The sequence below is a fragment of the Phaenicophaeus curvirostris genome, chromosome 8 (genome assembly GCF_032191515.1).
Source record: "Phaenicophaeus curvirostris isolate KB17595 chromosome 8, BPBGC_Pcur_1.0, whole genome shotgun sequence".
Classification (NCBI taxonomy): Eukaryota; Metazoa; Chordata; class Aves; order Cuculiformes; family Cuculidae; genus Phaenicophaeus; species Phaenicophaeus curvirostris.
This window is the reverse complement of record NC_091399.1, coordinates 18,935,224-18,960,928: the sequence shown is the minus strand read 5'-3', so window position 1 is coordinate 18,960,928 and position 25,705 is coordinate 18,935,224. Positions and strand designations below refer to the sequence as shown.

At 46.9% G+C, this 25,705-nt stretch overlaps 1 protein-coding gene across 2 annotated transcripts in view; it reads left to right on the top strand.

The window, feature by feature from the left end:
* The first annotated feature begins 7,150 nt into the window (after positions 1–7,150).
* Positions 7,151–25,705, top strand: part of ABL2 (ABL proto-oncogene 2, non-receptor tyrosine kinase) — a 49,593-nt gene continuing 31,038 nt past the window's right edge. For both annotated transcript variants that reach the window (XM_069862651.1, XM_069862647.1), the window contains exon 1: positions 7,151–7,407. In XM_069862651.1, coding sequence (XP_069718752.1) covers positions 7,239–7,407 — 169 coding nt within the window. In that variant the 5' untranslated portion in view covers positions 7,151–7,238. The remainder of the gene's footprint in view (positions 7,408–25,705) is intronic.

Here is a 25,705-nt window from a genome sequence, read left to right as displayed (position 1 = left end):
TACCCTTTGTTTTCTTTTGGACTGTTGTGGGGGTTATTTCTATGACAAATGCAGTACAATAGTCATCAGAGGAGACTGAGATGGGATGAGGTTGGTCTCAGAGGCATTGGTGGAGGTACTGCAGTTGTGCTCTGAAGCAACTGCTGTCCCTTATCTAAATGTCAGCTCCCTGGCTACAGTTGTCTTAGGGAGAGAAAACAAAAAACACAAGAAAACCTTCCATCTGCAAACCAGAGAACCCCCTTGCTAGCCAATGAGCTAGTAAAATGCCAAATTAGCAATAAAAAATTTAGGCTCCTATACATGAACTAAGGCAACCCTGGAACTCTGGTGGCAAAACACTCTTATTGACCCACCTGCAGACAAATGCCTGGAAGTCTGAGTCATCACCAGCGCTGTTGAGGGACCTCATATTACCTCACCAGTGAGCACACTATGCAAGCTGAGCACTGATTTGCAATTCCTAGCAGATGCAGAGTCTTGTCATCATTTTTGTTTGTTAGAGTCAACATTTTCCAGAGAAGAAGGCAAACAAACAATATTCTTAATGTTCTTATTTAGCATACCCTTCTGCAACCTTTTGTGCGCTAAACAGATGCTTGGGAAAGGTAGTGCAGCTGTAGTACTTACACAAATGTATCAGACAGGAAAACACTTACTGAAGAAGTGCTAGAATGTGTCTCCTTACCTCTGGCTTTACTCTGATGGAGGCTGTGAAAAGGTTGTGGGTTATACCATGAGAGGCATAGTGCATGCAGAACCTCAGCACAGTTAACACCTTTAACTGTAAACAGCAGCACAAGTACACACGGACCAGCCACGCGCTTGTAATCAGTGAGGGTGGTTAGTTACCCAGTACACCTAACACAAACCCTCAGAACAAAATTAAAAAGAAAAAAAAAAAAGAATCGGGGTGCCTGAGATCATAGAATCATAGAATCACCAGGTTGGAAGAGACCCACCGGATCATCGAGTCCAACCATTCCCATCAAACACTAACCCATGTCCCTCAGCACCTCGTCCACCCGTGCCTTAAACCCCTCCAGGGAAGGGGACTCAACCACCTCCCTGGGCAGCCTCTGCCAGTGCCCAGTGACCCTTTCTGTGGAGAATTTTTTCCTAATGTTCAGCCTGACCCTCCCCTGGTGGAGCTTGAGGCCATTCCCTCTCGTCCTGTCCCCCGTCGCTAGGGAGAAGAGCCCAGCTCCCTCCTCTCCACAATCTCCTTTCAGGGAGTTGCAGAGAGCAATGAGGTCTCCCCTCAACCTCCTCTTCTCCAGGATAAACACCCCCAGCTCTCTCAGCCGCTCCTCTTGTTCTCCAGCCCCTTCCCCAGCTTCGTTGCTCTTCTCTGGACTCGCTCCAGAGCCTCAACATCCTTCTTGTGGTGAGGGGCCAGAACTGAACACAGGATTCGAGGAGCGGTCTCACCAGGGCTGAGTCCAGAGGGAGAAGAACCTCCCTGGACCTGCTGGCCACGCCGTTTCTGGTACAAGCCAAGATGCCATTGGCCTTCTTGGCCACCTGGGCCACTGCTGGCTCACGTTCAGTCGCTGTCAACCAACACCCCCAGGTCCCTCTCCTCCAGGCAGTTTCCAGCCAGACTTCTCCTAGTCTGTAGCACTGCATAGGGTTGTTGTGCCCCAAGTGCAGGACCCGACATTTGGCCTTGTTAAACCTCAGAGATGCTGTGGTGAGCTGGCTTTCTCTGCACCCGATCACACTCGCCTTTTCTGCTGCAACACCGGACACCTAGGCCCTTTCCTCGCTCCGCACAGGGCCCTTCATTTGCTCCGTCTCCCAGTGGGCATCAATGTTTAGACTGGTCACTGACAGCACCAGAAGAGTGGTTTGAATAAGGATGATGTTGAGATAATAAAAGCTTGAGTGTACTGAGGAAAGTGCTGAATTGGGTAGCAGGATGCAGTGTTCAGGGGAAGGTAGGTGTGTGCAGAGATTTTATTTTAGCTATGGTGGAACAAAGAACAGTTACTAAGAGAGGGAATTTCATCTGTCGAGGGCTGCATGTAAACCCTTCTGCGCTGTTGGGCAAAATCTGTTAGAAAACCATCCTTCTCCAGAAAGCTTTTATGTTCATAGGCTCTCCAACGAGGATGGAGTACCCCAAGGTATCTTGTATGCATTGTATGTAAATTCTAATTTAAATCATAGTAATGATTTGAAATAACTTTTAAGACAGCCTTGAAACCCTATCTATTGTGCCAGGAAAGATCTGTGCAGAAAGTCCACGTGAAGAGCTGTCGGTCTGAGATGAAAGGGTGAGCGCTTGTACCTGTTGCACCAAAAAACAACATTCCCCTCCGAAATGGCTCAGTACTTACAAGCTTTTGATGTTTCCTGCAGGGTAACTAATCTTGTGTCAAAAAGCCTTTATCAGACTGATAAATCTTTCTTTTTTCTCAATGCCTTCCCCCCAAACCCCTCCATCCAGACTAAGAGGTGGCACCTGATTCTCAGGCAGGTGCAGCCTGGGTTGTCAGAGGGACATCGAGCAGCACCACCACGGGCCATCTAGTGACATCCCACACGGGCTCTGCAGACATCCCAGGGGACTTACAGCTGTCCTGAGCTCCACAGCCTGCTCTGCTTTTACAATAAAAGCATAAAAATCTTGATATGTTACGCTCACATATCCCTAACTCTCAAGAATGCTCCGAATACCACAATCAGGCTTCTGTTGTTGGAGGCACTTAAAAAATACCTTAAATTATGCCATCCAGGTCCTAAATACAGCAGCCAAATGTTTAGCACAGATCTGTTTCTCTGGGCAGCTTTGATACACAGAAGGTATCTGAGCTGGAAGAGCAACGATTACTCCTAGAATTAATTTCAAGCTACCGACACAGCACTGCTGGTTAACTTTTCCTAATTTACAAACAGAAACTGCCCAGATGACTTAACACTTCACTAGGCTCAGGAGTCTCCAATTTGCCTACAGGTTTCTTCTAGCACAGAATGTGTATTTCAGGCAAATGACAGCAGCACGCTCGTGACACATAACGCTGAGCACATCAGCCAGCTCAGCCAGCAATTAGTGTGTGATTTTTGGAACACCCTGGGGATGCGGAGCAATGCATGGTCAGTGCTTAGAAGCAGCTTCAAGAAGTGCATATTTAGAGTCAGTTCAGAAGCAGCTCTAGAAATATTACATGTCTCATCAGGTGCATTACTGTAACCTCAACACTGCCTTTGTTCCTTGCTCCTTTTTATCCCTTACTCGAACAACTTATGAGATTGACTGGAAGCCCCACATTGCCGGGAGGACCATAACTGTTACCGATGCCTCATTAATGCACGGTGCCAGACCTCTTCAAATGAAACTACCTTCTGAGAAGCAACCTGTTCCTGATACTACATGAGGCTGATCACTTCACAGCTGATAATAATAGGTAGCGTTGCTACAAATTTTACCTCTTCAAAGCACTTTGTAACCTTTCCACGCTGAATAACCATGACATTCCATGAAGTAAATACTTATTAGCCCCCATTTTAACCAGAAAGATCAGTGTGGCTCAATGTCATTGGTGATTCAGTAGCGCAGATTCATTTTCAGTTTGGGGAGTTCCTTTTACATCTCCTTTACTCTCCGAGCAGGCGCTCTAGAAGAGTGGTCACCAGTCAGGGCTCAGCATCCTCTCTTCATATGATACCATGGAAACGTTGAGAGGACCAAGTGGGTACAGTCTGAGAGTATGTCTTGTTTAGCACACAACCAGAAATGGCTGAGACACTGCTTCTGAAACTTTTTTTGATGGGGTACAGCTTATTCTAAAAACACTGCTGCACAACAGCAAATGGTAACCACGCTGCAGCCCTCTTGCCCTTGCAACAGGCCTTTTTGGGGAGCCCCTGCCGACTCCATCCCCAGGTTAAGAGGTTTCTGTGCGTCAGACAAGTCCAACGCAATCAGATAGTAATGTAACCCACAGCAAGCTGCCAGAGATGCACAAGCTGCTGGGAGAGAGAATGAGGGATTTCATGAGCTCTGAGGAATAAGAAAAGCATTTAAACTGGACTCTCCTTAGTGTGCTTAGTATAAGAGTCTTGTGATACTGGCATCTTCTTTTAAAACGCCAGTGGGCTTCCTTCCTTCAGAGTTCTTTGAGACCAGCGAGTGAAAGGCATTCGGAAAGAGAAGAACTATTTCTGCTGATTTTTAAAGAGTGTTTCTATCCTACACGGCAACTGCAAATGGCGCAAGGGAGTTGTGTTTGTTGTCTCTCTACATTCTCCAGAGAACGTATATTTTGTTTACCAGGCAAACCATTTATAAATGCCAAACCCTGTGAATTCAAGCTGGAATGAGACCAGGAAATACCTCCACTGCAGAGTCCATCCCGCAGGGACACCCTCTGCTCGTGTGCACATAACCGTGCCCACACGAGGTCCCAACTCGGCAACACACACCTCGTGCTACGCCCCAGATATTCCCAGCACTATTTTAAGAACTGTTTTGTTGTGTGTTATTAGCAAGCCTGACTGCAATTCCCGATCTCCTCAACGGTTAGTCCATTAATTTACCGAGTTAAGGTGTTTCAGGCTCCACATGCTCCTCACTCTGTTTACATCAGCCTGGGTCAGAGCACACACCAGCCCAGCTGGATGAGCAACTCCTGTTTTAGGCAGAATGATGATTGCAGCAGGGCACAGTTTGAGTGCACCTGACGGTATGGATAGCACTTTGGTAGCACATCCTGACCCTGAAAAGGTAGCATATGACCTTAGAACTCCTGTCACTAAGAATTTCATGCAAGAAAGCTGTCTTTCATGAAGCTTAGGGAGGAACAACAACCCTATGCAGTGCCACAGACTAGGAGAAGTCTGGCTAGAAAGCTGCCTGGAGGAGAGGGACCTGGGGGTGTTGGTTGACAGGGACTGAACAGGAGCCAGCAGTGGCCCAGGCGGCCAAGAAGGCCAATGGCATCTTGGCTTGGATCAGAAACGGCGTGACCAGCAGGTCCAGGGAGGTTCTTCTCCCTCTGGACTCGGCCCTGGTGAGACCGCTCCTCGAATCCTGGGGTCAGTTCTGGGCCCTCTCCACAAGAAGGATGTTGAGGCTCTGGAGCGAGTCCAGAGAAGAGCAACCAAGCTGGTGAGGGGGCTGGAGAAGAAGAGGAGCGGCTGAGAGAGCTGGGGGTGTTTATCCTGGAGAAGAGGAGGCTGAGGGGAGACCTCATTGCTCTTTATAACTGCCTGAAAGGAGGTTGTGGAGAGGAGGGAGCTGGGCTCTTCTCCCAAGAGACAGGGGACAGGACGAGAGGGAATGGCCTCAAGCTCCGCCAGGGGAGGTTTAGGCTGGACATTAGGAAAGAATTTTTCCCAGAAAGGGTCATTGGTCCCTGGCAGAGGCTGCCCAGGGAGGGGGTTGAGTCACCTTCCCTGGAGGGGTTTAAGGGACGGGTGGACGAGGTGCTGAGGGACATGGGTTAGTGTTTGATGGGAATGGTTGGACTCGATGATCCAGTGGGTCTCTTCCAACCTGGTGATTCTATGGTTCTATATGGGGCCAGCGTGCGGCTTTGCCACCCCCAGGGCAGCTACAGCCCCAGCCCGGTCACACACCTGGCCTCAAACCTGGCCACGACACAGGGCACGGCCCAGCCAGCGACCAAGCTGTGGCTCCTCACCCCACGCCGCCCTCCCCGGGCCTGTCCCCGCACAGGCCTCTGCCAGTGTCACCCTGCCTGTGGCGGCGGGCACAGCCCTCTGTGTGACCCTGGCTGTGCCCCTATGTGTGTGTGACCCTGTGTGCCCCTGCACGCGTGTGGTCCTGCCCAGGTCCCTGTGCGTGACACCCTGCACGTGTTCCTGCACGTCCCCTGCGTGTGTCTCCCTGCGCATCCCTGTCTGCCCCGGCTGCGTGTGCCCCTACCTGCCTGTTCCCCTGCATGTCCCTGTGTCCCTACCTGCGTGTCCCTACCTGTGTGTCCCTACCTGCCTGTTCCCCTGCGTGTCCCTGTGTCCCTACCTGTGTGTCCCTACCTGCCTGTTCCCCTGCATGTCCCTACCTGTGTGTCCCTACCTGCATGTCCCTACCTGCCTGTGCCCCTACCTGTCTATTCACCTGTGTGTCCCTACCTGCCTGTTCCCCTGTGTGTCCCCACCTGTGTGTCCCCACCTGCCTGTGCCCCTGCGTGTCCCTACCTGTGTGCCCCTACCTGCCTGTTCCCCTGTGTGTCCCTACCTGCGTGTCCCCGTGTCCCTACCTGTGTGTCCCCACCTGTCTGTTCCCCTGCGTGTCCCTACCTGCCTGTTCTCCTGTGTGTCCCTACCTGTCTGTTCCCCTGTGTGTCCCTACCTGCATGTCCTTACCTGCCTGTTCCCCTGCGTGCCCCTACCTGTGTCCCTACCTGCCTGTGCCCCTGCGTGCCCCTACCTGCGTGTCCCCGTGTCCCTACCTGCCTATGCCCCTGTGTGTCCCTACCTGTGTGTCCCTGTGTCCCTACCTGTGTGTCCCTACCTGCCTGTTCCCCTGTGTGTCCCTACCTGTGTGTCCCTACCTGTCTGTTCACCTGTGCCCCTACCTGCCTGTGCCCCTGCATGTCCCTACCTGCGTGTCCCCATGTCCCTACCTGCGTGTCCCTACCTGTCTGTTCACCTGTGTGTCCCTACCTGCATGCCCCTATCTGCCTGTTCCCCTGTGTGTCCCTACCTGTGTGTCCCTACCTGCCTGTTCCCCTGTGTGTCCCTACCTGTGTGTCCCTGTGTCCCTACCTGCCTATGCCCCTGTGTGTCCCTACCTGTGTGTCCCTGTGTCCCTACCTGCGTGTCCCTACCTGCCTGTTCCCCTGCACGTCCCTACCTGTGTGTCCCTACCTGCGTGCCCCCGTGTCCCTACCTGTCTGGTCCCTTGTCCCTATCTGCGTGTCCCTACCTGTCTGTTCCCCTGTGTGTCCCTACCTGTGTGTCCCTGTGTCCCTACCTGCGTGTCCCCGTGTCCCTACCTGTGTGTCCCTACCTGCCTGTTCCCCCTCTGTGCTCCCCCCCCCACGTGACCCCGCCCGTGCCCCCGCGCGCCGCGGTGGCGCCCTCCTGGGCGGACCCTGGCGGACCGCGGCGGCGCCGCTCTGCCCTCCCCCGTGCGCCGCTCTGCCCTCCCCCGTGCGCCGCTCTGCGCGCCGCGCTCTGTGGTTAAAGATGGCGGCGGGGGGCGCGGGGGCGCGGCCGTGAGCCGCGGGCCGGAGCGGCGGCCGCGGGCCGGGATGTGAGGGGCGGCCATGGGGCAGCAGGTGGGCCGCCTCGGGGAGCCGGGCGCCGCGCTCCAGCCGCCGCCGCCGCCGCAGCAGCAGCGGGGGCCGCGGGGCAGCGGCGCGGGGAGGCCGGGCCGCCGCCGGGAGCCGCCCGGGCGCGCCGCTGAGGGAGGCTTCAACGTCTTCACCCAGCACGGTGAGCGGCGGCGGCGGGGAACGGGGTCGCCTTCCCTCTCCTCTCCGCCTTTTGTTGTCGGGAGGCGGCGGGGCGGGGGGACCGGCCGGGGATCGGGGCCGGAGGTGCCTCCCTGGGGGCCGCGGCCCGCCCCGAGGCTCACGGTACCGGGGGAACCCGGCGCCCGCGGCGCTGGGAGCTGTCACTGAGCGGGTCCCTGCTCTGGGTTTGTTTACAAAGGTAAACGCTGTATGTGCTCTCTATTTCTGCTTACTGATGCGTTCCCGACGTGCCCCTTCGAGGCCTCTAAAGTGCTCCCTGCTTGCCCCCCGAGATCTCTAAGGCGCTCCCTGCTTGCCCTCCAGATCTCTAAGGTGGTCCCAACGCACCCCCCGCGATCAATAAGGCGCTCCTGATGCGCTCCCCTAGATCTCTAAAGCACTCCCGACGTGCCCCCCAAGATCTCCAAAACGGTCCCTGCTTGCCCCCCGAGATCTCCGAGGCGGTCCCTGCTTGCCCCCCGAGATCTCCGAGGCGGTCCCTGCTTGCCCCCCGAGATCTCCGAGGCGGTCCCTGCTTGCCCCCCGAGATCTCCGAGGCGGTCACTGCTTGCCCCCCGAGATCTCCGAGGCGGTCACTGCTTGCCCCCCGAGATCTCCGAGGCGGTCCCTGCTTGCGCCCTGAGATCTCCGAGGTGGTCCCTGCTTGCGCCCCGAGATCTCCAAAGCGGTCCCTGCTTGCGCCCCGAGATCTCCAAAGCAGTCCCTGCTTGCCCCCCGAGACCTCCAAGATGGTCCCTGCTTGCCCCCCGAGATCTCTAAGGCGCTCCCTGCTTGCCCTCCAGATCTCTAAGGTGGTCCCAACGCACCCCCCGCGATCAATAAGGCGCTCCTGATGCGCTCCCCTAGATCTCTAAAGCACTCCCGACGTGCCCCCCAAGATCTCCAAAACGGTCCCTGCTTGCCCCCCGAGATCTCCAAGGTGGTCACTGCTTGCCCCCCGAGATCTCCAAGGCGCTTCGATCTTGCCCAAGGTCTTTAAGATGCTCCCAATGTGCACACCCCCCCCCCCCAAAATCTCTGTTTTACTGTGTAGCTCCCGACAGAGCAAGCAGTTTTGATTCAACCAGAATATTACAGCCCCTCTCTGATTCTCAGCTGAAGTTTTTTGCCTGTCCGCTTCTGTTCTCACTGCTGCAAACTGATACCAGAAATGTTCAATGCAACATTAGTTTCTGTCATCTCTCTTAGGAGGCCCCCGCAACTTCAAGCCCCCCTTTAACTGTGATTTTTTTTAATGTGTCTGTCTGGCAACATCTTAATAAAACACAGAGGTTTTGGAAGGTACAATCAACCTGTCTGCCTTGACTCATAGATGCACAGACGCGTCTCCAATCCTAAAGACCTGAATCTGCTATGGAGGCTGCTTTGGCTTTGGGTAGAGAGAGAAGTCAGTGTTTATAGAGTGAAGCTGCTTCTGACAATGTGTATTTTCTTTTGCTCAATAGAATGAGCATAGGCAAGAAGATTAAGGAATATGCAACCAACAGCCTAAATGTAAATATAATCCGCTATGACTGCTGACACATAAGTATCTATCAAAACAACAGCGCAGCGCTAAATCTGGTTCTTTAAAATCTCAGTGTTATCACAGCTTTTGAGCACAGGGAGCAGCATCAACTTTAAAATCAAAACAGAACTCTGTGCTTGCTGAAATGCCTGACCTGCTATTACTGCAATTAAAACTAAGGATTACTCTTTTTTTTCATCTTTCAGTCATAGTGTCACCAACTTCATGTTTTACTGTGTTGTCTTTCTATTTTTGTGCTTTCAAAGGCACTTTGGCAAAAACATTACTGTAAAATAAACTAATACTGTGACTTCTCAATGTTAGGAGCTGATCTCAGAAGTTATGCGTGTACCCTGCTTCTTTCAGTGTGCTGAAGGCAAAGCAAAATTGCTGTAGCGACTGTGAAGTGGGACTTAAACTGCGAGAGCAGGCAGGAGCACTACTGCTGGTGACAAACTGGTTTGGTACTGGAGGGACTGTTTGGTTCTTGCTCTTGCAAGGCCAGGACAGAAAGGATGTTTGTGGGAAGCACGGCACAGCAAGTGGGGATGTGTAGTTACTTCAGAATAACACAGTTGCGCCTGACTCCAGCGTATCTTTTCAGTTATTGCTGCATGTTTTGGTAGTAATTTAGTTCAGCATCCTGAACAAGTCCTTCTCGGTCCTCGCTCTGCCCTACCACGTTTTAAAATTAGAAGGGAAGCAGAATTATTTACATGTAGTCGCAGGGAAATGAAGAGAAAAAGCTTTCTTAAGCATGCATGCATACCAAGAAGACAAACTGTGTGCTCTGCCAGCCCTTCTGCTCTGTCTTCATAGAACTAGAAGCAAGGATGGGCTGGGAAAGCCAACATGCTGATTTTTTACGATTTCTCTGCTGTTTATATTGCAGAGGTTATCAGTTTCAGCAGTAAGGTAATGGATGTAATTTTACTTAGGTTTTTGTTGCTTTTGTTATTTACTTTGCAGACTGTAAAGGAAGATGTGTCTATTGAAAAGAAAATCATAGAATCACAGAATGGTTTGGGTTGGAAGGGACTTTAAAGATCATCTAGTTCCAGCCCCCCTGCCCTGGGCAGGGACACCTCCCACTGGATCAGGCTGCCCAAGACCCCATCCAGCCTGGCTTTGAACACCCCCAGGGATGAAGCAGCCACAGCTTCCCTGGGCAACCTGGGCCAGGGCCTCCCCACCCTCATGGTGAAGAAATTCCTCCTTATGACTAGCCTAAATCTGCCCCTCTCCAGTTTAAAGCCATTTCCCTATGTCCTATCACTCCATGCCTTTGTAAAAATTCCCTCCCCAGCTTTCTTGTAGCCCCTTCAGGTCACTATAAGGTCTCCTCGGAGTCTTCTCTTCTCCACGCTGAACAACCCCAACTCCATCAGCCTGTGATCATATGGGAGGTGCTCCAGCTTTTTGATCATCCTTGCAGCCCTGCTCTGCCTCAGCTCTTGTTGGCAGATGTCATGCTATACCAGGAGCAATATGAACCTCACTAGGTGCTCTTATTGAAGCTCATTTTGAGGGGTTGCTCCTTGTGGGAGCAACCATGGATGGAAATAAACAAGCGCATTTTGCTACAGGATTTTGAGGAACAGCTTGTGCCAAATCAGTGACGTGTAAAATCTCTTATGCTGTGCTACCAAAAACCTGATACGAGAGAATTTTTACTCAACTAACTTGAAGTCTAGATGTCCTTGAAAAATTGAGGGATTGAGTTGAACCAGTTTGTCCCAAGTACGTTGGCTGAAGGAGGAAGAGGAGAAGAAGGAGAAGCACTACAGGTATACAGGCACTCCCTGCCTCAGGAGGTATTTTTGGGAGAAGCGAGGAATTTCTGGAAAGAACAAGAAAGTCTGGATTGTGGGACCCCACTGTTCTGTCATGAGACCAGACTCCTACACTCCTGTGGGTTTTGGCTGACCAGACTATTGAATTCTGTGAGTACTGCTATGAAGTTGAGCAAAAAAGCCCTGCACAAGCTGATAGTCTGGTGTGATTTGTCAGTCGTGGAGCAGAGTTCTCCAAGGTGCAGAGTATAGTTGTGGATTTTGCAGCCTTTTGGCATCAGCTATGCAAAGTGCCCCTTTGCGAGTGTTCCTGGCGTGTATACTGTGACTTGTAAAAGCAAGCAAAGCACCATAGAGCACGATGGTTGCTACTAATGTGGCAGAGAGGGAGAGTGTAAAGGGAAGGGCGGTTCAAATGCTAGTGTTCCCATGTACCCTGCACCAGAATTAACCTGTACTGCAGGGTCGACAACTCCAGAGGGAGAACCTGCAGCGAATGCTAGTTATGATAGAATTCTTCTGATCAGAGCAACCAGGAAAGAAGTGTGTGGTGCCCTTAGAGGATGAGCTTGCTTTCCCTTTCACAGAAGGAGTAGGAGAGAGAACAGAGAAGTAGGTTATCTCCTTAGCCTTTCAGTAATTTATTTGAGGGAAGGTACGCAACTGATGACAACCAACAACTTCCAAGTTGCGTGGGCTCTACTTGGCTCCTCATGTGACCTTTGAAGAGTGACAGGCTCTAATTTTCTTTCTGAAAAACAGTGATAACTGCCTAATGTACCAAGATATCCTCTGGAATGGTTTTAACATGCTTTTCATCTCCAAAAAGACTGGCTGAGTGTCATAAAAAACATACTGCAGGAAAACCAGTTTATTTAAATCCTGGCTGGGAAGCCTTTGCGATACCTGCTTGCAATGCTGCTACAGTTGCCTTGGTGATATATTTTGGAGTAGCGGAAGGCTCTACCACACTTGAGCAGGCGCAGGACATTTGTTTCCTGTTTTGTGTTCCAGAGGAGGAGTTCAGCAACCTTTTACTGTGTGCATCAAGGTCAGGCAAGATAAGCCTATACTTTTAAAAATAAAATTATCATTAAAGCTCCCCTAGGGCAGTTGGAGTGCTAAGCCACACGATAAAAACATTCTAAAACGGGAAGAAGCATAAACAACACCATCCCTTTGAAATTCAGTGAAACTGAAGGGCTGAATGCAGGAAAATGGAAAGATGGAGAGAAAATAGAGTCAGTTTAACAACTGCACTTTGTGGGCTGCCTAAAATGTTCTTTATTTTTCATCCCAGTGAAATGCAGCAAGCTCGGGCCAGAGCTGCTTGCCCGCAGACTTTCCTGTCAGTAAATGCCCCGTGCAGATGGAGTATAATCACTGTATTCAGTGCCTCTTTGTGCTGTAAATCAGAAATCTTGTGAGACCATGATGTATAAATAACTCTTCACTAATTATTTGGGGAATAAAGGGTAGTTCAGCTAAGTGTCTAGAGGAACATCTGTAGAAAATGAAATTATAGGCATGTTCTCTCTTGTATTGGTCCTCATGATATCTAAATTATTCCTGCACATTCAGTTGCCTTCAATACTCATTTTTATACCCTGCATTAAGTTGGGATTTTTGCACGCTGTATGGTGCAAATGAGAGGGCTCTGCCAGCTCAATGGAAGGGACAATGTAATCCCAAGTACTGATCCGTTATAATTCCTGGCATGTGTGTATTCCCTGTGTATTTTTCACACAGATAGGAACACAGTCTGGAGAAGGTAAGACCGAAATGAAGTTACTTCAGAAGACATGAATCAGAACCAACTTACAAGTCCCAACTCAAAGCCCAGACAGATCTCTGGTGCCTCAGTTCTCTGCGCACAGCAGATGGTGTGGTACAAGTTGTTCCAGCAATATTTCACAAACTTGCTTGTGTTGCAAATGCAGTGTTTTGGGAAAAAAAAAACCCAAACCAACACAAAACCCCCAAAAAAGTGGGATTTTTTTTTTTTTTTTTAAATAGGGACACGGCCAAGTGAGCAAATCGGTGGGAAGCGAATGTGTAAGCTGTTGGACACAAAAGCAAATTGTCACAAGTGGCTTAAGTAATCTTTTCTAATCTAGCAGGACTGACAGCTCACATAATTAGAGCTGGAAAGTAGTTGGACTGTCTCCTAGAGATGCTGTAGCAGGGTTGGCTTCGGGAATATTTTATGGCTGGTTCTCATTACAGATTCTGGGACAGCAGGCTTGAAATCATGTTTTCACTGATGTTCAGAAGAAGTGACCTGTTCTGCGCCCCACTTCAGCATATGTCATGGTTGTCTGTTCTTAAAGCAAGCCAGTCCTTGCTGAAGTAAAGTCATACTTTCTTTGTTTTACAGATAAAGCCAGATGATCGTTAGTGTGATTTATTCTAGACAATTTCTCTTAGCGGTCACAACTTAATGTTTCCAGTGTACTTGTTATCTAATATCTGCTTTCCTAACGCTGCTGACAGCTGACTCGTTCACACTCATAAGAAAGTATGTTAAAACCCAACTAATACAAACCAAGAAACAGCAGTTTATACGTGCTCTGGTAGGGATGTGTGTGAAAGCTATTAAAATAGTTAGGTTTTGCTCAGTGACCTACTGTTTGTTTTCATAGAATCACAGAATGGTTTAGGTTGGAAGGGACCTCAAAGCCCATCCAGTTCCAACTCCCCTGCCATGGGCAGGGACACCTCCCACTGGACCAGGGGCTCCAAGCCCCATCCAACCTGGCCTTGAACCCCTCCAGGGATGGGACAGCCTGGGCCAGGGCCTCCCCACCCCCCTCATCGTGAAGAATTCCTTCCTACTAATCTAAATCTTCCCCCCTCCAGTTTAAAGCCATTCCCCCTTGTCCTATCACTCCATGCCCTTGTAAGAAGTCCCTCCCCAGCTCTCCTGGAGCCCCTTCAGGTACTGGAAGGCTGCTCTAAGGTCTCCCCAGAGCTTTTCTCCAGACTGTTCTCACTTGTTTGTGTTTCAAAAAGCCAAGCAGCCCAAAGCCTCACCTACTGGATTCCTGAGGGGTTAGTGGTCCTTCCAGCAGTGTGTCATTATCAGTGATGTAAAGCTTGGTAGCAGCAGTGTGGATGGCCCCTTGACTGTCTTTGCAGGTGAAAGCAGGCACACAGGTTCCTTCTTAACAGCGTTAGGAAAGGTGTTAATGGGTCATGGAATACTTCCTGTGGCTGTTAGGACCACAAGCTCTCAGCATAGCAGGAAAGAATTAAAAGCTTGCTCTGAGTCGGATGACACAGTTGCCTCATTGGGTCTGTAGTAATGGTTCTCTCACTGTCACTGCATCATCCCTGACATTTCTCTGGTTTTGTGGTTATGAAATACTTAATTTAAAGGCTGGTCTTGGTATTGCCCATAGAAATTGTTCTCTCTAGAATAAGAGACTTTTACAAAACCATTGAGGCTTCCTGTTGGTAACACGGTAAACCGCAACAGCAAAGCTTAGTTAGATTACCCGTATCTGAGGAAGTTTCATGTGCTTTGTGGGTTTTCTATGAAGATGTGTGCATCTCCCAATACGATTGCTAATCTGTAACTCTATATAAATTAACTTTTTAGTAGATGGCGTTCAGTATCAGCCAAATCAGCACAGGCATTTCAAAAAACAATCCAAAACTGGGGGGAGGGGGAGGAGGGAGGCAAAGATGCACAGAAATACTTCACTAAAAATTGAATTGCTTTTATTTCAATCTTCCAGTGCTCTTTAAAGGCCATTTAAAGATCTTTAAGATTGAACTTTTAAAGCAAATTCCTTTCCTTTCTCCTGTCCCTCCCTCCCAAACATTGTCCCGAGGATCATAATCCCACTACGATACTTCCATTTAAAATAATTACATGTGTTAAAAAACTTGGAGCTTCACCTACATTGATTTAAAAGTATTTTATGACAGTAGTGATGGGAGAATTGGTTGAAAGAATTGATACTAATTTTGGCTCTTATGGCGGTAGCATGTGGCACAGGTCAGCAAGTGTTCCTGGTTTTCAGATTCTGTGTTTAATTAGACCCATAATTTTTTGAGAAGTTGACTGTAGTGTGCCTGTACAGTAGAAAGAGCAAAACATTTGGAAATTGGAAAGTGCAGAAACACTTCCTCATCACAAATCTGCAAACACTCCAATACAGCCTAGCCAAGAAGTTTGTTTAAATATTGTCATATCCAAGTAGATAAGTATTACCTTTTTAGGGGCCTAAAAGGTGTTTGCAGAGCACAGGTTTGTTTTCTAGACAAAGCCCAAACCCTTTTGTACCTTCTGATTCTATAGCCCCTGTGTTGTGATGATGACCCCTCAAACCTGAGCTGGCGTGTAGATAAATTAATATAACATGGCCTTCTCCTTATCTTACAGGGTCAGCTCAGTTTCTTGAGATTATTTCAAAGCCTTTGCTGTGCAGGGTTCATTTTGCTAACCGGCAATGTCACGAAGTTAACAAGACTGTTCAGTTTTGAATTGTATATCTTTCCCTATGTCCACCATTCACTATCATACAGGTGAAAGAGAAACAGCATCCTTTGAGTGCTGATTTGTCGTTCCCTTTCTCCTATAGATTAATTGTTTTTCATTTATAAACTGGCAAATAAAAAATGTTGGTCTAATAGTTGGAAGCTCTCAGGCTCAAATTTAAGATATTAATGTTAAAATAGCAAATTCTTCGAATTTGAGCCTTAAATTGCTGGATGTCCTATATGTGCTCTTTAAAATATTTTTCATATTAATAGAATTGAGCCTGGGTAAAGTTCTTCTTTGAGTGGCATGTTGATCAAAGCATAAAGGCTATGGGATAGGCAAGACCTTGAACAGATGCTCTTAAAGTTGTTTCTTTGATCGCTTTGTGGTGATACCACTCAATTCTGTTTTGTTTTCAAACCTGCTTTCTTACTGACTGGCCAGTGAGCAAGCCGTGATGAGCTTTGAGTAGCCTGGCGTAGTACGCTGTGAAACAGAAATCTGGCAGGTTTCATTCTTGCTTTTGTCTTAACGGTACTAAATCTGGTTGGGAAGAATTTTATTTTTTTTAAAATTAAATATATTTAACTTCTTTAGGGGTAGGGTGTTTGAATCAGAGTAGTTTAACTGCATGGTGGTTCCTGCACTTTAGCACCTAGTTAGAAGTACAGATGTGCTTTGAGATGTTCACAGAATCACAGAATCACCAGGTTGGAAGAGACCCACCGGGTCATTGAGTCCAACCATTCCTATCAAACACTAAACCATGTCCCTCAGCACCTCGTCCACCCGTCCCTTAAACCCCTCCAGGGAAGGGGACTCAACCCCCTCCCTGGGCAGCCTCTGCCACTGCCCAATGACCCTTTCTGTGAAAATTTTTTTCCTAATGTCCAGCCTAAACCTCCCCTGGCGGAGCTTGAGGCCATTCCCTCTCGTCCTGTCCCCTGTCACTTGGGAGAAGAGGCCAGCTCCCTCCTCTCCACAACCTCCTCTCAGGGAGTTGGAGAGAGCAATGAGGTCTCCCCTCAGCCTCCTCTTCTCCAGGCTGGAACAGGCCACAGTGTAAGTCCATCAAAACTAAGCTTGTCTGTAGTCCTGTACAGAAGTTCTGTTTTTTAATTATTCTGATGTAAGTCTACGTAGCTGCATCTATTTTATATTAAATGGTTAAGCTAAATGTGAATAAGACACTTGTAACGTGTCTTTCCACCAGCACACGAGCTGCAATGACTTTTTCTGTGTGCCTTGTTAGTGTTTCTGCTAAATAAAATGTTGTTTTTCTCATTTTAGGGGTTGGTGGCAAAGCACATAACTGCTTCTGTGACCAGCGTAGCTCTGGGATAATGCTCAGCGTGGTTACACTCACTCGCCTGGTGGGCTATGGGTACTGGCGCGCCTTAGGGCAATGTAGTTACAGGCTGTCAGACTGGAGTGAGCTGTGCTCATTTTCTTCCTTTACCCATGGAGAATTGTATCCCCAGGTACTTACTGGCATGTTTTCTGTTGCACATCAGATGTTACAAAGCTACACTGTGGCTGGAACACATGAGGTATTGCCAGCAAGTGTTTTGTTCCTGACCAAGAACAGAACTTCACTACAAGGAACCTCTTTCAGAGCCTTCCTGCTTTCTTTACCCTTCCCTTCTCCACGCAGAGCTCACCTTATTCTGTTTGAGCTTTGGAATGTGCTGTCAGCAGGAGCAGGTGAGTGTGAGACAGCAGAGCATCAGCAGGGCAGAACTGCCATGGTGGGTGAGGAGCCTGGGCAGCACGCAGCAGGCTGAAAGAATAACTGTTAAACTTGGAAGGTAAAAGGAACAATTGTAGCAGCTTATGGAGAGCATGACTTTGTAGCCTACCACGAGAGGGGGCTACAATGCCTTCACTTAATTCATCTATTGCTGAAACGTTTTTCCTGTTAGGAAAAGAGAGGGTTTTCTTCTAACATAGCTGTGTTACAGTGAAGAGTGTTTAGAGTAACTTGGTTTATGAAAGCAGGCAAGATCCACATATCAAAAAGCAGATGTTGCTGTCTCAAAATTTAAGAGTAGGTGTTTATTTTGCTTTTGCCTTTAAGAACTGGACTGCTTCCTTTTCAGATGTTGTATTTCTGTTAGGCTTTATCCTGCATAACTCCACCTGCCAGTAAGAGAGGTTTTCCAGCTTGTTTATGTGTTAAAGTGCAGGCAACCTTTCATGTGTGAAAAGCTGTTAAATCTGACATATCTGTTGGGTAATCTGAGCCCTCAAATTTTAAGAGTCACTTCTTATTGCTTCTGTGCACTTCTGTCTGTAACATGGCAATAGTGCTTGCTTGTTTTGTGGAGATGTTTAGGCTTAACTTTTGTGTAAACAAACACAACAGAGTTTTCTGCAAGCTAAGTCCTCAGTCACGCACTCCCATAGGCTGTTAAAGAAATGTTTGTTGTGGTTCTAGCCTGTATTTCAAAACACTTCTGGCATGATAATAGGTCTGAAAGACATTAGTGTTTGTGGTGTTGGACTTGAAATGGAAGTTCAAAGTGCTGTGCTGGATGTCGTCTGTCGAACTTCCCTAAAGAGGCTGAAGCTGCAGTGAATTAGGAGATAGAGAACTTCAGTCTACCCCATTTAGTTGGTTAGCGGCAGAACAACGAACAGGAGTTGTTGGCTAGGGGAGAGAATCTCTGGAGAGAGATCCCAAAGCTGGCCTTCCGGGCGATCAGGATCTCTGCAGAGATCCTAAACTTGGCTTTTAGGGTTTACACTTCTAATAAAAAAATGAGATCACCTGACACTGCATCAATGACTGCTCAGCTGAGGGGTAGTTGTTACACTAAGTTGGGATGCATTTGTGTTTTTTTAAGAAGTCACTTATCATTCCTTTTAATACTTGTTGGTGAAAGGCCACATTAAAAGCAGCACATTAATCAATCCTAAACCAGTCTACTAGAAAGGAGATATGAAAATCTGTTTCAAATACAACCGAGACAGACTTCCATACAGTTGTGTAAACACAAAGGCATGACTTCTGGCATGCTGTAGCTATCCTTTTCTCCCCCGCACTTTCCTAATTTGTTATGGGGTTGAGGTCTTGCATGCATTTCAGGCCTTGGCATCTGGCTTTGTTACATCCACCCACCACTAGGACCCATTACAGAAATACTAAAACACTCATCATACAGTTCCCCCCTGTGCTCCATCCCCTGAGCCGTCAGGGAGGTGGGTTTCTAATGTCTGAAACTATAAAACCTATTATAGAAGCAGCATCTTGGTTTGTTAATAGAGAAGCAGGCTTTATTATAGTGAATAAACTGCTCTGGTGTAGCGGTGCTTTGTATCACCAAACGGAAGTGTTTGAGGCTTAAAGAGAAGCTGAACTGGTTGTCTAGGAATTGGTGTTGGTGGCAGATTAGGAAGAACAACTATCTCCTTTCCTATGAGCATTTAATATTCTTACTCAGCTGCCTGTATCTTTGTGTGGAGCCTCATCTGTCTTGAAAATGAGACGGGCGATGCACACTGTCTGTCTTACTGACTCTCTGCTCTCAGGGAAGCAGGTTGTTCCCAAATTCCTTGCCTTTTCTGACAGACAAAGGATGTTTGCTCTAAAACCAGGAATACAGACCTGCAGGAACTGAAAAAAATTGTTTCTCTCCATGAAGGTACAGTCTTTTTAAGAAACTATATATTAAAAAAAATGATATTGGCAACGGTTAAAATCCCTGCAGCTAAGAAAGCTGTTTTTTGTAGTAGTTAGCTATTTAGTCTCACTTTTTCCCCCACCAGTAGAGTAGTAGGTTTTTATAAGGAACACTGTTTTATTGCACAGATAAGTGAGAGGCACGAGCGCACAAGAATACTTAGGCAGCAAGTCTCTAGCAGAACCACTAACACAGTGCCCTTTCCACGGGAGCATACTTTCTTTTCCAAGTTTACTTGCAGACACTTTCTGTTGTGATTTGCCCTGTGAAAAGTTGTATTCCCTTTTTGATGCCCGAACTTAATCCTGCTTCATTGATGTGAGGAAGTGTAAGAACTTTTATTTAGAGAGCATCAGTAGTTGAGGCAGTAGCTGTTTTCAAAGTGTTGTATGTCCTTATATGCAAAGTTACTGGTCAGTCAAGAGACAGTAAGGAAAGCTGCAAGAATTGTCCTTGAGGAAGGATGGTTGGTGGACACCAGTTTAAATCCTGCTCTGCTATAGCTTCCAGTCTGATATTGAGCAATTACTTTGTTTCTTTCCTTTAGACCACCTTCTGCATGGTGGAAACTTTGCCCTACTCTGTAGGGCTGTCAAGAGAATGAAATATCAGAACTGCCAGGCACTCTAGATATCAAGTGCTACAAAAATATCCCGTGTAGTATCAAGTCATCATATTAGCATGTCCAGAGATTGTTCCGTAGGCTGTGAATTTAACACATGCAAGAATAAGCGTTACTGCTGGTGAACAGTAGAGCATAGTTAGCGTTAGTGAGGGTATCACCCAGAAAACAGGTATGGCCTCATCAGAAGCTATAGATCTGATACATCATCTTTGTTTTCTCCTTAAATTACCAACAAAGTATTTCAGCAAAGAGTGTGGATCTTATTGTTAATTGTAGACATCTGAGTAGGCTCAATGGTTATGTACTAGAGGGGCTGGAAATAATCTTCCTAGAATTCATATCCTCATAAAAAAAAAATATCATTGCATCTTGTCACAAGTCTGGAGAAGAATTCATCCCCCACAAAGCAATTGCCTAGATTTAGAAAAACATTGCTGTTTGGGATGAGATGCTCATGCTATCATCTCCCGACTGCCTCCTGTGTGACAGAACAGGTCCATCACTGGATGACATGTATTTGTTCTCAGCTTTGTGTGCTGGCATTCAGGCAATTTTAAATCTGGAAAAATACGACTGCACATCTTCAGCCTGGTCTCCAAGGAGGAATGCCGAGTCCTTTCAGCAGCGTGCCTCTTGGGACAGCTGCGCAGTTAGCATGTGTGTCTGCCAGGGTCTGCGCTCTCTGCAGTGATCCCCACCCCACATCTCCAAACAAAACTGGGTGACGAACCTCAACAGCTGCAAAAGGTTCAGCTTATGAATCTTAGTGAGGGTAAGGAGCAATTTGAATAATTTCTTTTCATAAATCTCTAATGATGGTGATAATGTCTATGTATCCCCATTCAAGTTGTCAAGATAATGCTAACCTCGTTATAGAGGTGGAGTTCTGGTTTAAGCCTGTGTGGATGCCACCTCCTTCTAAGCAGAAATATACTGCTCATATTGTATTGAGCAATACAATACTCAATTGTATTGTGTGACCACGGTGTTTTTCTGTGTTCTACAGGTGCTCTCCCATGCCTCCTTCCTCTTTCCCCCTGCTCAGGTTGCACCTTTTTCTTGTGCACGCTGATTTTCCCAGTTGTATTTTTTTCCCTTGGGAGTAGGCTCTCACTCTTACATGAAATCCTGCTTTCATAACATTGGCAAAGTGCCCGATAAAACTGGTTGGAGACATCCACACCCAGAGCTGAATGTTTTCCCTCCCCAGTCTAATGGAACAACCTGCATTTTATGTATTTGTCTTAGATTACAGCAGCCACCTGCATGTAGTAAGAACAAAGCCAAGACTGTTGATTTCCCCACAATTATATTATATGTATATGTACCTGTCATCATGTAGGAAGCCCTGCCCTTTCTTTAGGGGTAAAATAATTAGATCCCATGTATTTTAAATTGGGTGAGTCACTTTATTTCAGTCCTGCTGCTAGACCATGTGTTTATTGTGTCTAATGTAATTTCTCTTTAATAAGGCCGGCAGTAACTGTCTAAAATATACACAATACATAGTTTCCAAAAGATTTGCCAGGGATTTTCAAAGTAAGATTACTTGCATTAATGTTTTCCTGTGATGGAGAAGGTTTAAGTTGATCTAGGAAATACCTCATTCTAGAAGTAAACTTTTACAGGGTGCAGCTGGCTTGAATCCCAATTCCCTGAATAACAGTATGATAAGGCTGAATGGATGAAAACTTGTCAAAAGAGCACTTGTCTCCACCACCAGCACACTCCTCCTTTGCCAGGGCTGGTTCTCACCTGGCCCTGCAGTGAGCCAATCCTGGGAACTCAACTAGCAGGAAAACTCAGGAGTGCTATTTGTTTTCCTGACCTGGGTGAGTGAAGTACTTAGGGCTATGATTTAGATGATTTAGTAGTGGACAGGTACGGTTGGACTTGATCTCAAAGGTCTTTTCCAGCCAAGGGCTTCTATGATTCTGTCCATCAGGTGGATGCGGGTACAAGCACATGGGAAGCAACAAAGAAGCAGCTGGAAGCAAGGGAAATGACTGCGGATCTGGCAGCAGCTGCCTGCTGGGTTCAGTGCAGTTCAGGGTCTCTTGTGTCTGGGGGAGGGCTTTGATGAATCCTGTTTAGGGTTAATTAAAAAAATAATCTTACAGGCTATACTCATAGACTTAGTGTTATCTCTTTAGCAAGGCTGCTATCTGAAATGAGGCCCTGAAACTTGCCCTTTTACAATCTTTGACATTCAGAAATGGGTTAACTTGGATGCTGAGAGAGTCGAAAGGCAGTATCTCTTCACAGGAGGTTACTTCTCCGAATTTCTAGGAATAGGATCAGCTCTTATCTGTTTCAAGTGTGGTTTTCTTTTACATATACTTTGCTTCAGTGCTCATCAGGTTCTTGGCCTTAATGGCTTTCCTACCATGCTACGCATGTATACCATGAATGAAAAGCTGGTTATAACCCAGCGCCTGCGAACAGCAAATCTTTGCTGCTATCATCGAGGTAGCAAGACTGACAGCTAAGGAAAAAGGCTGGCTGTCCTTCAAGCTGAACTAGGTGGGAACTTCAGGTTGGGTAAACAACTAGATTATTTGACTAATATTGCTGCTCAGAGTGTCTCGATTGTGTGACTACATCTGTTAGTCTTGTTCCTCTAGTAATAAGGAATTAAGTTCTTACACTGGTAATCTGCTGCTGCATTTTAATTAGACCTAGCTCTCAATATAAAAGTTCTGCTCAACACTCATGTTGGACACTACTAAAAAGAGAACGTGCCTTCCCAGATGAGTCAGTTCTTTTAAGGGCTGATTCCGCTTGCTGTATTTGATCAGGACAATTTGATGTTTGCCATTACTCAGCTTGTCCAGCTTCAGAACTGGAGGTGTGACCCTGTAATTTTAATTTAATGGTCTTTTTAGTGAAAAAGAAGATTTCATACTCTATGCAGGTCTGCTGGCTATTCACCAGGCTCTCACTTCTATATTTCAGTCATGCATTTCCATGCTGTTCATCTTCATGGGTGCTTCATTTGGTCATTACAGGTGCTTCAGAGGTTGTTTTTTGGTTTTGTTTTTTTTTCAGGGCTTGGGCAATCTATTGTTCTTGATGGAAGCATGACCTTAAGAGGCGCTTGCCCCAGAATCTCTGCTGATCCTTCACGCAAGAGCTTCAGCATTCTCACTGGAGGCACTTAAATGTGCTGTGTGCTTCCAGGTTTCAGCTCTTGGTTCAGTTTTTCAGCCGCTGTCCGTGCAGGCTTTATAAAAAATTAAGATTGTTATGCTTGTACAGTTTACTTCAGATTGTTGGAGGCTTGGATCTCAAAGCAGCATGTCCATATAAACAGCTTTCCTTACCTCACTTACCTCATGGTTTTTGACAATTCTGGCATCTGCGCAGTTCTTTAACTTATCCAGGAGCCGTTCCTTCTAAGCAACCTGGAGTTACATTGGCTTTAAGTGCTTAAAGTGGCTTGAAAAGAAGGGGAAGACTGTTTCTGGCAGTGATGTAGATGAGCAGGCATCATGTTGTTAATCCTGCAGATCCTTCAAATAACTTTCAAATATTAATTAGCTTCTGATTCTGTAATGTCTTTCTAAGCTGGAAGACCCATTTGAAACCTATGTGGTACAGCAGCTTTCAGTCTGGAGTTAGTGGTGTCTGCTTCTGGGTGCTCTGTTGCTTGCTGGACAGCAGTTCAGCTGAGACGTGTTGTAGTTTGCCTTGGGGAATATCTTTACAAAGAGATTTCAGAGCTAAAAGTGCGTCCAAACAGCATAGAAACTAATAGAGAATGGCCCTGGAAGGCAGGGGTTTAAGTTGATAATGCAGTGGCATCTCGAGAAGCTGGCAGCAGTTGTCTGTCTTGCAGTAGCGCTATGTAGGTCTCTGTAACTATGAGAAGGAACTCCTTGGCTGGAAGCAGTACCTGCATGGGATGGGAAATGTTCTGCTTTCTAACTGCTGCATGCAGGAGAGCTGCAGTTATTCTGAACACACTTAAATACAGGATTGCCATAGGTAACTGCTGTAAATAGTAGCAACGCAATTGAGAAATCCTCTCCCAAGCTACCAAAAGGCAGCATTCCGTCTCTCTGCTTTAAGAGGCTAAGTTGGAATAGAGTGCAATTTCACCATCTTTTGCTTACTCAGATGTCTGATTTGGAGGAGGTTTGTGCTCATGAGGCTTAAGAGGGAGAATGATTTTGAGAGGAGCATTTGCAGGGTTGCCTGTTGTCTTGGAATTTCCAACTTCAAGACAGCACCTGGTGTGCTGGTGCAGCACAGTAGCGAGCCCTGGTCCCAAAGAAAGCGCTTGACGTGGCTGGTTCTTGAAGGGATACAATATAGCCCTGTGTAATCCAAGCAACCAGCTGTCCTGACAACCTATATAGGCCAGCAACAACTGGGAATGTTTTTCTGTGGAGTGGGAGGAAGAAGGAATGAGGTGGAACTGTCAAATTAGAAAAAAAATAACCAAACTTAATTTGATAAGATAAAGGGACCTTTCTTGGCCTTTCAGAGCAGAAGCTGCAGGGACACTAGAAGCAAGTTCCCTTCTAGATGGCACAGTCAGACTTTGGTCTTAATCTCAGTTCAAAATTCACGTTTCATAAAAAAATGCTCCTACGTTAAGTGGTTTCATAGACCTCAAAGCAAGCTGCATGGTACGACTGGCAAAAATCTTGCCATGAGACTGAACACAGCTGATGTTCTTTTGTCAGAGATCTTAATTTAGGCAATATCATCTTGCTCTTCACTTGCTTCCTTATTCCTTGATTGATGGCACTACAGTACAGACGCTGTTGCTCCTGGGGGCTGCAAGTACTCCTAGGAGCTGTGTGAATGGTTTGATTTCTGCTTTGTATGACTTGAAGTTTTATTTTTGTCTCGTTCCCACACACATTGTGGATCAGTGATAACTCTTGAGTGGCAATTTCTGTGCTTTTCTACCAGTCACCACTACCGTGGTGCAAAAGCTCTTATCCATTCCACGAGGGGAAGGTAATATTGATGCCTCCTCGCAGCCAGGATATGTTGTACTCCTTGGCTCTACGGAAAAGCACGTTATTATCCACTAAAAGTGGTGTTCTAGATGGATGCGAGTTAGGAACTGCCCTGTGCCTTACAGAGGGAGTGGAGGCAAACTGCTGAGTGAGCTGCAGTGTTAGACCCCTCCACTGGGAATTTCCAGCTCTTTCCCTCTTCCTTCCTGCCTCGGAGTATGTATAGTAAATAGAGTTGATGAAACACTAAGGGAGGTGGCACCCAGCAGCGGAGGCAGTAACGGAGGCTCATGTAGCCTTCACTTAGCAGCTGACAATATACTGACCAATCCTCTGGGCATCCGAAGTCATCCCACCACAGACAGTGGCGGCAGGAGATGTCTCAGACGGATATCCCAATATTAAGTGGGAGGAAGGCTCTTAAAATAACCAGCAGTGATCTTATTCTCTGGCTGTGTCAACAATGAGTTGTTTCACTCTCTGAACAGGAAAAACTAGTGAAGCACTTGTGTGCCAAGCAAGTGACAAAATAATATTTTTTTTTTAAGTTGCTAGACCAGTTTTAGAAGGCAGCAGATACTTTCCTTGTCATTTTGTGTTTCTGTTCAAACACCACCAAGCAACAGATGAAAATCAGAATGAAAGAGGACTAGATGTGGATAAAATCAGGAGTAGCATACTATTGGATCTCTTCTCAAAAAGAACACTTGTCAGTGTATTTGCTTTGTATTTTGAGGGGCAGAGGCAGCATTTGTCCCTTCCCCTCTCATTGTTAATCTTGGCAGGCTTTTAAGTTAGCGTGCATAATCCAGTCCAGTCTTGAAAAGACAGCCTTTCTCTTATGACATAGTTACCCTGTCTGCCTTTATTCCGGGTCAATAGAAGGCTTTGTGGTACCAGTTCCATAAAATAGCATTTCATTTAGCTAGGAATCCTTCAATCTCCATTATGATCCTAGATAAATCCATACAACTGTTTTCCTCTCCCATATTTCCCCAGCACAAGGAGGGAATGTTTGCAGTGTTACAAAAAACCAAACTGTTAGTATTGGAGCTAGCATTGTGAACTGGCAACAGATCTTGGCTCTTGTGGGGATTTGTTGTTGACAAATTATTAGATAAATCTGGAATTGCAGCTACCTCCTTTCTGATGTTTGTCTTGGGTCAGAGTCTGTCCTTGCTAGCCTG